Below are 11,352 nucleotides of genomic sequence, written 5' to 3' on the forward strand. Positions count from 1 at the left end.
TGGACATTAGCATAGTTACGCAAAGAGAATTCCACGTAAGAGGACTCCTATTTTTTAGACCATTGTCCTTGATCCCCGGCCGTAAAACCTTTAAGGATGAATGACAATGTTTGAAGAGGACTTTCGTTTACAAAATGCAGCTGCCTTTGAGACCATTTGATTAAAATCACGATGCGGCACTTCGCAGGCCCGACCCTCGCATGTCCACTCAGAACCGATTAACCGCCAATACTCATCGGGAGTGTTTGTGAATGGTGTAACTGTCATTTTATGTAATTGTTGCAAAATATCACCGTTGCATATACATATACAGTAGAAAATTCATCATCGTCGACCATTGGCTAACCACTGCTGGGATACGTGCCTCCCATTGCCATATCCGTGACAGAGCCTGGTTGAATTTAATGCACTACAATATCCTGTGTATGATTAGTATTAATATGCCTGTAATTATTCAATCCCCCCCCACCTCACGCACCCTCGTGATTCAATGAATCTAAAATTCGTCCTTGGTTCAACATTGTGATATGTAGTAGCATAGTAGTAGGTTTTTACCCTTTCAACTGGAACAAAAACTGACACCTTTATATTAACTTTGCATTTTGACTGCTTGTGTTGTGGTTATTGCAAACATGATGCCTCGTATAAAGGTGTCAGTTTTTGTTCCAGTTGAAAGGGTAAAATCCTACTACTATATTTTTCCACTGGTAAGGAGATATCTCATAGTGTAAATGCTTACCCCGAGCTCTCAATACTCTGATAGTGCATTGTCTTTGAGTTGTACGCCTTTTGGCGTCATCTGGTCCAACACCAATGGAGACTAGGCTCTAAGAAAAGCTGTTTCGGGTGTGGGCCAATCAACTTCAAGGACAGTGCATATCATTACCATCATCAGAGTTGTTTCTTTTTGTTTGCATTTTGACTGCTTGTGTTGTGGTTATTGCAAACATGATGCCTTGTATAAAGGTGTCAGTTTTTTGTTCCAGTTGAAAGAGTAAAACCTACTACTATATTTTGCCACTGGTAAAGGAGATGTCTCATAATGTAGTAGCATCCTCGTGTGACTGCGGGGGTCATGTAAATGGATTCTGTGCCACATTGATGGGTTCACAATTATTTTCCTAGGGGAACTTTCTCGCACTGGAATCTACTTTAGTTTGTGGGATCTATTAGCCAATGGTGCTCGATGTGTAGAGTCCAAGCGACGACATCCGACTCGCTGGAGGACTGAGTTGTGGGCGGATGTGTGACCCGGTCGGAAAAGTGAACATCTATAGGAAATGACTGCACTGGATTCGGGGCTGTCAATTAGTATGTGTATGTATGTTGAGCTTCTTTCTCGCCGTACGTAGCCAACCGTGCTAATCGGAGGTGCACATGGTAAGGACACCAAAGAGAACACAAAAAGTAGTTCTAAAGAAATGAGTTTTCGATTTGGATTAAAAAGTGCATAGCTCCGCTGGCTTCCTCATAAGGGTGGATATGTGACGTTGCACTGCACACTTTTCGTGAAATATTAACTCGATTCATATGCGTTTGTGTTTGGAGCCAAACGTGAATTCAGGAGAAGATAGTTGTTCTCTGGAACTGTGGGGTGATTATTGGCAACAGGTGCAGTCCGTGAGTGTTGTTACAGGCGGTGAATCACAGTCTCCCCAGTGTACTTGGGTCACAGTCATTTATTGTTCCTAAGTAACTGCTGATCGATCCCTCATAATCCTCTGATGACACACAATAAGGAAGTTTATCGTCAAGTGTTGTTTACTGCTTATGACTTCAGCAAAGCAAATACTGTGGTGTGTAATTTTGAGTCCCAAGTGTATTTATGGTTACTCTTCGAGTCCGAGGATGTGCTAAGATGTTATGGGGGGAAGAAAAAAACTCCTGAATATCTAAACATTAATGGAATCATTTTCTGATGTTCGTCACATTTTTTATGTTATCATCAAGATGCAGATATTTTTTTAAAAGCCATCACAGATTTTTAAAAGGGGGTGATAATAATTTGCAGCCGTTGGTAAACCTATGTCCATACTTCACCACGCTGTACAATGTGGGTTTTTCAATAGTTTGTACAAAGCGATAGTAACTGCACTTAGGTTTGTTGCAGCCATCAGTCGCCACCGATGATATCTGTGACGAGGAATCGGAACGCAGGTCGCTGGGTTCATAGTGCAGTGCACATCCACTGCACCATGACTCCAGCTTAAAAGGCAATACTGTATGCTCGATAAATATCTGGAATACACAATAAATACAGGGCTCCAAGTCGGGTAAAGTACAGGAACCTGCAATGTTTCGGGTGGTGATGGTGTATGCCTGAAATTCAGGACTGGTGAATTGATGTTTGGTGGATCGAACAAATGTTGTGAAGCACCCTTGTATGTACGTTTGTTGATCTTCTTTCGCATTGTACATTACCAACCATGCTGATCCTGTGGGCATCGAGCAGATGCCATGCCCTGGTTTGCCAGGAGAATGCAGTACGGCAAAAAATATGGACTCCCATCTATTTCATTCATCCATAATACAGGTTTTTTGGGTTAGATCGCATAAATATATAAATGTGTCGTTAAACACCCGACCACCGACACAGCCAATGAATAAGGTTTGTCACGTAAACAGAACCTGCCAATTTGTTACTAGTAGAGCACACCGGTGTCTTGGAGAGTCAAGCCACAACATTTGCAATCTGAGTACAACGTTTCGCCAGTAATTACAACTAGCTTCATCAGGCAACAGCCAGATTTGTGGAGAAGTCCTCCTGTTTCATTCCTTAAATAGAGGGGTAGATGTGATGACAACACTTGTGTGCCCTTCTTGAGCTAAGGTGGGGGGGGGGATTAATGAATTCATATAAATGACAATGGGCATCCATTGCCGTTTGAGCTATTTATATTATTGTAATTAATGTGCATCGTGCATGCGCATTATGCGATCCCATTCTTGTACTTCCTGTCGATTGTGTGTACTAAAAGAGCCGTACCAATGGGCAATCCCTATTGAAGTGTGGTTTCATCCATATAGGATGGGGTATTTTCCCCCACGCATGCGTGGGTTTTCTTCGGGCACTCCGGTTTCCTCCCACATGTAAACTCATCAACTGACTGAAAACATCTTCTTGGTTCTTTCGGAAAAGTCACGTAGAAGGGAAATAATAACATAATAAAAATAAAACATTATAAAATAATTCTCACGACGTTTCGGCCACAACGCAAGCAGCCGTCGCTGTCTCCCCGACAGACCAGGTCTTCACCTGAGGACGGCTGCTTGCGTTGTGGCCGAAACGTCGTGAGAATTATTTTATGTTTTATTTTTATTATGTTATTATTTCCCTTCTACGTGACTTTACCGAAATAACCAAGAAGATGAATCCCTGCAGTTATGAAAGCTTTAAATCGAAATTTGACTGAAAACATTTTAACATATGGCGGACTGCAGAGCTTGAGCGATTGTTGGCGCCGGCTTATGAACCCAGCGACCTGCGTTCCGATTCCTCGTCACGGATAACATTCAGTGGCGAATGATGGCTGCAACCGGACCTACCCAAGTGCAATTATTTCTGCTTCTTACAAACTATTCAAAAACCCACATTGTCCAGAGTGGTGAAGTATGGACATAGATTTACAAATGGCTGCACATTATTATCACCCCTTTAAAAAGCTGTTATGGCTTTTTATATCTGCATCTTGACGATAACATAACAAAATGCGACAAACAGCAGAAACTTATTCCATCAATGCTTAGAAATTCAAGAGTTTTTTTTTATATATATAACATCTTAACATAGCCTCTGACTCATAGATTAATCATAAATACACTTGGCATTTAAAACTGCACAATACAGTATTTGCGTTGCTGGCTGCCTTCCTGCTTGGCTGCCTTCCCACTTGCCGGTGGTCTCTCACGCCTCCGGAGTCATTCTCTCTTTGAGTGAACAAATACTGTGCGTGCCACGAGCTCAAATTATAATGTCGGACCCACGACCACCGGGATGAATGGCGACCAGTTGCTGAAGGGGAGTGATGGAGGTGACGCTCGAAGGTACTCGGGAAAGAGGTACACCGTGATCTGCTTGGACGTCAAACATCAAACGCTGGACGGGATAGAAACCACCTCAGTTCAATGGAGCAGCACTGGCCAGAGAGAAGCCGAGACGGCACTGGAAGGAGATACCTTGACCAAATGACCAAGGGGACCACAAGAAGTTTAGTTAACAATGACGTCCTTTTTGGGGAATTTATCTCTGTTTGCACTAACTGGTATTTGCACTGCCCGTGTGTAAACGATATCAAGAAGATGCACTTGTGCAAAGTCGGCAGTTTTAAATGGCAATTGCAGGTTGTGCAGAGCTGGCAGGTAAATTCGCTCAACGAATACAGCTTAACCCTCCCGGCCTCATCATAAAAGAGGTTAACAATTCTGAGCAACGTGTTCAAAGTTTGGTGTTGTTTGCTTGGTGTTGGCATCGACCACAAGGGTTAGTTTGTTTGTTTTGGACCTGTGTTTAACGTGGCACAAGAGGTATTGGTTACAGTCTCACTGGTGATTTCGTTTCCGCCCCCCCCCCCCCTACTGACATTTGCACGCTTTTCTGTTCTGTAGGTTACAGGATTTCCTCTGAGGGCAGAGAAGAAAGTCCAAATAAATGTCCATGTGCAAAGGGCTCCCAACATTCTGTACGTACACGACTGACTTTCACCCACGATGACTCGTATAAGTAATCGATTTCCATGTGTCTCTGTTCACGGGCGATTCCCCGCTTTCCGAGTTCAATAGTTTAAACCAGATTCTCTCTCGGCCAAGTACGATTAAGGGGCCCCTTTGTGGGGGAGGGAAACATGACTGCTGATTCACACCACGGAAGACTGAACATTTTCCACGTAACGTTTAGAGTCTTACCCAGAACCTCCCGAAAGTCAATTCGCAAAAGACTTATAATCAACGCTGTGACTCTTGCAGACAGTTTGGCAGTGCTGCTGCTTCAAGGTTGACCCGTCCTCATTGCAGTCTCATGTTAATTGGCCTTTACATTTTGCAATGGCACGTCCCGTCATTTTCAGTTCGGTCCCTAATTGTGCCCGCTGATGTATCTGGTGTCATTGTGTTGAAATGCACGATCAGTAGAACAATGTTTAAATTGCCCACATACGCACGTACGCTTCACCAATTGGTAGCAGCTGTGGTTCTCATCACTTGTGTAATTGGGGGGGCATCCACCAGCTTTCGTATGGGAGCTTGGGTGGACACTGGAATGAGCGACAAATTGGAATGTCTGAGTGAACGTGACGATTGAGAATGCAAAAGTAAAAGCATGTAGGGGAATTATTTTTGCAGTCCTGCTGTTGGTATTGTGACCTTATTTGCATTTAATTTTTTCCTGCAGGCAAACTGGTAATGTGAGGACCCTTCTGTTCCCTGTTGTCTTCATAAATGAGGTAAGATATCCCTGGTCGAATGTTGCAATATGCAATCTGTGTTAAAGAAACGTGTGTCTGGGTACCGCATTGATAGAGCGCCGCGTGGATTGCAATCAAAAGGTTGCGAGTTACATTTTTTGTTTGGGGATCGACTTGTTGCTTCATGCTCCAGTTGTTAATAACATGAGTACCACTCCGTGAAAGTCAACATTGGTTGGGCAATGGAAAGACTGTCTCCTGCCATAGGAATGTGGAATTTCCACCACCGCCTGTAAACGGGAGATGAGCGCCGCTGCACACTCAATCCACTTTGAATTTGTAAAGTTGGATTAACGGAAATCATTGGTTCCTCAAACAAGTGTTCGTTTGACCACCAAGCAGTTCTAAATGGTTACGTTACTGCATGGGTGGAGAACGTCCGGCCTGCGGGCAGTATAAGGCCCGCGAAATCGTTTCGGTCTGTTCCAGCCATCACATTATATGGGTGAGTTAATTAAATGTTTTACCAAATATAACAGGCTAATTTTTAAGTTGATAATTTTGTATGGCCCGCGAATGATGTTATAAATATCCAAATGGCCCTTGGCAGAAAAAAGGTTCCGCATCCCTGCGTTACTGGTTGCTGTGCGTGGTGGGGTAAAGTGTGGGCACTCCGACCTTTTGCCGTTTTACTCTTTAATGACCCCGCGTGCCTTTTCCACGCACCCCTCCCCACCTCGACGCAGAGCGCTCTAATTAAGGACGACTCTGCAGCGCAGCTGAGAAGCCAGATTCTGGAGGTGCACCTGCTGAGCAACCTGCATTATGTCCTCCTGGCCCTTGCCATCGTGCTTGCGCTCGTCGCCACAGGCCTGCTGTACCGCGCTTGGAGCAGGACGGGCCAGGTAGCTCACGGCTCAAGAGTGCAAATTCTCACTTGGCCCAGACGTGATCTTTATCATCACATATTGCACACTGTCTAACCTCAACCCCTTACCTTGACACGAAGCGTTAAAACGGGGGCAGGGTTTGGGGGGGGGGTTAGCGGGCAGTAATAAAAGTGGCGTGATGACGGAAAGAAATTCGCCGGTCCAGTTGGAGGGTAAAGGACGGAGTATGATAACATTCTTAATTGTCGTATTGTGCTATCCGCTGAGTAGAATATTTAGAGATGTCTTCCTTAATCTTTCGTAACGCATCCCCAACTCATGCTTGCAAATGAGAATTAACCTGGTCTCTTGCGTTTTCGCCTGATTAAACAAATTAAGTTGAACTTGATTTTTTACACCTGGGATGCTAAAGATCGTAAAAGAGTAGCCCATGAATGCCGAAGTCATTGTCAAAATCTTCTTGGTTCTTTCGGTAAAGTCACGTAGAAGGGAAGTAATAAAATAATTAAAATAAAACATAATAAAATAATTCTCACGACGTTTCGGCCACAACGCAAGCAGCCGTCCTCAGGTGAAGACCAGGTCTGTCAGGGAGACAGCGTCTGAAAAAAAAAATTTGTCTAATTGCCGAATGTAAGACATTTCTAGGAAAGTACTTCATTTTGAAGCCACATAGCAATAGTGCCTCCCCCCCCCCCCCCCACATCTACTGGCAGAGGAATACCCACTTGCTGGCCAATGCTGAGTTCACCTTGTGCCTCCGGGACAGATGCTGCTGGGTGTCTCCTGCCAGAGACCCTCAAGATGCTACTACTGCATGGGAGGGGAGATGCAGTGTCAGATTTTTAGATGACGAAAATCAGCTGTGAATTAATTAACTTACACCCCACCTCTGTGTCACTTGTCTTTTGCAGAATCAATCCGAATATGAGCCGATCCCAAATTAAGGTGTTAAGGCACCGTCCATCGGTCTGGAAGATTCAACCACTTTGCCTAACTACTGAATTTAAACAAAGAAATGTCAGTGATTATTATGCATTTTTTTTCATAGTGTGCATGCAAAAAAAAATGCACTCTTTTTTTTGTATCATATCCGATGCACTATGGCAAGCATGATGCCGATTTGTGTGGAGTTTTGAGTGGGTTCTTCCCCTGCATTCTTCTGCATGGGTTGTTATTTACTGCAAATTGGAGTGATGGATAAAGGCATTGACCAAAACGTCACAACGACAACCCTCATCGCACACCTTGCGACTTGATAGACTTAAAGAACGCTGCATTATTTTACTTGACACTGGCAGTAGAGTTTTCTTTACAAAGCAAGCTCACAGGTAAACATTTAAAAGTGCAGCCGATAAATATCTTGCACACTCCACTGCGAGCAGAATTGCCTTCACGAGAAGGAGCTCTAGAGATACCCTCTAAGAGGGTGTTTAGCCTACACTTCCATGCTGGCCAGACGTCTTGGAAGAGGTGTGAGTAGCTACACACATGTTACTCTGCAACACACGTAACCTGCCGATCAGCTGATTGGGGTGTGCTCTTTTATACTGATAGGTGAGCAGTAGAGGAAGATTTAATACGCTTAATCGGTTCAACTGCCATGCCAGGAGATCAACCTAGCAACCTTAACATCACGGGAGAATCCCTGTGTCTAAAATGTAATTTTTCCAGGTATAATCCCTTATTAGTTTGCCTTGACTGCCTCCTATTAAGGCTGCTGCCTGTGATGGATACTTATTAAACCCAATGGACACATGCACTGCAGGAAGACCGTGTCTACCTCTGCTGATAGGGGGTTGGGTTTAGCTCTGAACTTGTAGAATTGGTTTCTTTGCCGACCTCGTGTTCTACTACTTGCTTGCCCATTGTACCAGTGGCTCCAAGGCCCCAATGATCTACGTGCACATTGATTTTGTAAGCGGTTTAATATTTCATGTCTGTGCAGTTGAACACTTTTTTTCCATTCGCTCATATTATCAAAGTGCAATACACATTGTATCAGTTTATGTTTGTCGAGCACCTCGTTAAATGACAGATAAAATAAGAGCTAACAAAAACGATGTTTAATTTGAGTGTCATATACCCATAATTCACATCACTGCAATCATTGGTCAGTTCTCCTCTTAGGGCGTTTCGGCAATAATGGCCAGATGGGTATCAAGAATCCGAGAATTATAAAACAAATTTGAATCGCTTTAAGTCATTATCTTGCTACATGGCACCAATTTTACTGCCGGGGGTGTATTGTAAGAAGAAAAAAAACTCGTCCGAAGATTTAACAGCCTTCAGAACCCGTTCATTGGGGTACTGGGTTGCATCAGTAAAGCAGATTCCACGATGAATGGACTTCATTAGTTTAGCGCCACGTCATTTACTGCAAACGTGGAGAAGTGCGTGGCCGGTGGTTATTAAGATGGACCGTACGGGAGTGGCCGTGCTTGTGTAAATAGCCGATCTGATGCTTGCGCATTTTTTATCGTACGCAGCCCTTTCACTTACACGTGTAAGGTGACTTCTGCTCAGACTCTCTAATCTGGTGACCTCTCTGCAACTCGGTGACTTCATCGGCTGTTCACTGTACCAAACAAATATAACTTGTATGCTCCGTAAGAGTAGCATTCTAGTAGAACTCCTCTGGTCCACAGTCGTATGACCTTTGACTCATATTGAACAAATTATGATTCTCTTCTTTAAACCCATCTGACCGGCATACAATTGTCCCCGATACACCGCTGAAAGGAGGATTGCCCTATGACCAATTGGACTTGGACAGGGTCTCTGATCTATCCGTGCTTCGATTGTTCCTATTTTTTTTACATCTGCATTGAGGAGTGGCTGTCTATTTGTAGTTTTCTTCGCAGACTTAGCATTGCCCACGTATTTTGTTTGGAGTACACGGCCAGGGTGGAGGAGGGGGGAGGCGTAATGTCAGCTCGACTCACGTACCCGCCGCAACACTGTGGATGATGCAGGTTGCGTCATCTCCGCGCACTTGCCTGCCTGCGCGCCAGCCAGCCAACCAGCCAGCAAAACTTTAAAAAAACACAATTTCGTATGGTAAGTGTAGAGCCGCAGAAAGTTCGTTCCATTATCTGCGGATTGGGGACGGGGTACTTGAGAGAAAAATCACTGATGACATCACGGATATTCGGATCAACAATGCCGAGTCCCTCAACATCACCGCCGATGAGCGTTGCACGGCTTGCGTTGCGCAAATGAAGACGATTCCAGTGCGTGGTTGAAGATACCCGCTCGCTTAGAGAGATGTGCGCTTGTCCACGGGGCTTTGGACCCTGTCCCGTGTGAAACTCGAGGGCGCAATCCCCGGGCCAATGCCCACGAATGTCCCGCACTAATGCGTTTGTTCCCTTCTGAGAGTGCCCGTTCATCCGGCGATGCGAGTGTAACGGCGGGTGAACACCCGAGCGGTCATTTGTGCAACTCGGCAGCTTGCAAGCGCATTTACTTTACACGTGAACGACTCTGCAGAAGCGGGTGTTGTACGTTGCGCGATTTGATTGCGTAACCCATGATCGCTCTGGCGTTGACCCACCTTGAATTCAATAGCCACTGCTCGGCTTCATCCTCAGCGTGTGTAAAGTCGGGTGTGATGGCATATTCGTAAAAAAAAAAACCGGATCCATCGAATCTGGATACACATGCGGGATCGTTTTTGTATGTGATCAAAATTTCAGTTACGACAACGTTGCATACGCGGCCACATGCAGTGCCAGAGTTGCCACAATGCACTGCATGCAAAAATATTTAATTTCTACCCCCGAAAAGCGAGGATTCGTGGAATCGGAAGGCCCAGTATAAAGTTCAAGTGGTTTTGGTTATCGGGCATAGCCTCGGTGTAGAATGCATCTGTGTTTCGTGTGGCAAGAGATGTATCTGCTTCCTCTGCAGACTGGGGGGGGGATGCTTTCCTTGACCATTTCCAGCAAGAAAATGTAGACAAGGGGTCTTTAACAGTTATTATTCACTGTGTTAGCAGGTTGAATTTTCAGGCGTATAAAAACATTTCATACTGATGTTTTGCGGGTCTCTATTGTACTCAATCTTTATTTTGTAACTGTAAACTTTCTGTTGATCTCGTTTGGTATCAGTGTTACAAAATCGATATTTTCGTTTTTAAATAAATTATAGACACCTTATTCAGTTTCGACCAAACTTTAGTAGTTTTAAGTTTTGTTTGAACTTTGTTGGATTCGTTTGCACTGTGTCACTGGACAACCTTGCTAATTAAGTGTTCCATATCAAGGAATTAACACAGTTACACGTTTTTATAAATGAAACTGTTAAAGAACACCCTAATTATGACGCCCCATGTCAAATGCAGTCTTCCAACTCTTATGGCCAAATCGTTGCGCGTTAGATCTTTGCTTTTTAATGCTACAGTGTTATTGACGAATGTGTGAATGTTATGTTAATTGTCCTTTTCTAACACTGTCAATGCAGTATCACCAAATTGTGTAATCATAAGGGTATTTTCTTAAGCCACAAAGTACGAGTCAAACATTTTTGAAATGTGGTGGCGGTTTACACATCTTGCACATAGTAGGTGTCGCTCACCTCCTCACTTGACCAACTTCTGCGGGTATAGTTTTAATAAGTTTATGTTTGCATGTTTATATTTTTCCTCCTGAATGCACGGTGTTGTGAAATTTAATAGAAAATAAAAAGTGTTGCCCCTTTGTGCAGAAAATTAACTCACACAAAATGTGAGTTTTCCTTACGTAATAACTGACAGACGTTTGTCAGTCCGCTGCTGGATGAAGACCTCGTGCCGTGTCGATTATGGGGGGGTTATTCGACCATACTTCACTACCCTGAGCAGTGCTGGATGAGGGGGTGGGGTAGGGGGTGGGTGGCCTTAACCATTCCAGATGTAACTCGCCACCGAATTGAGCCGTGACTGAATCGAAGTTAGGTCACCGGGTTATTAGCACATTGCGCTCACCACTACGCAAACACTCCAACTCTCCATTATGGGCGTATGGAAGGCAAATTCCGCCTTCCAAGGTATTTCCACTTGGAGAAATGATTCATGTGATTAG

At 44.2% G+C, this 11,352-nt stretch overlaps 1 protein-coding gene across 1 annotated transcript in view; it reads left to right on the plus strand.

Moving 5' to 3' along the window:
- The window catches only part of LOC133350898 (lysosome membrane protein 2-like), a 28,674-nt gene extending 17,670 nt beyond the window's left edge, over positions 1-11,004 (plus strand). Inside the window, 4 exon segments of the mRNA XM_061565735.1 lie at positions 4,606-4,679; positions 5,387-5,438; positions 6,146-6,304; positions 7,204-11,004. Coding sequence (XP_061421719.1) covers positions 4,606-4,679; positions 5,387-5,438; positions 6,146-6,304; positions 7,204-7,236 — 318 coding nt within the window. The 3' untranslated portion in view covers positions 7,237-11,004.
- The last annotated feature ends 348 nt before the right edge of the window (positions 11,005-11,352 follow it).

This window comes from Lethenteron reissneri, chromosome 35 (assembly GCF_015708825.2).
Source record: "Lethenteron reissneri isolate LAM-NWPU_2019-01 chromosome 35, ASM1570882v1, whole genome shotgun sequence".
NCBI classification, from domain to species: Eukaryota; Metazoa; Chordata; class Hyperoartia; order Petromyzontiformes; family Petromyzontidae; genus Lethenteron; species Lethenteron reissneri.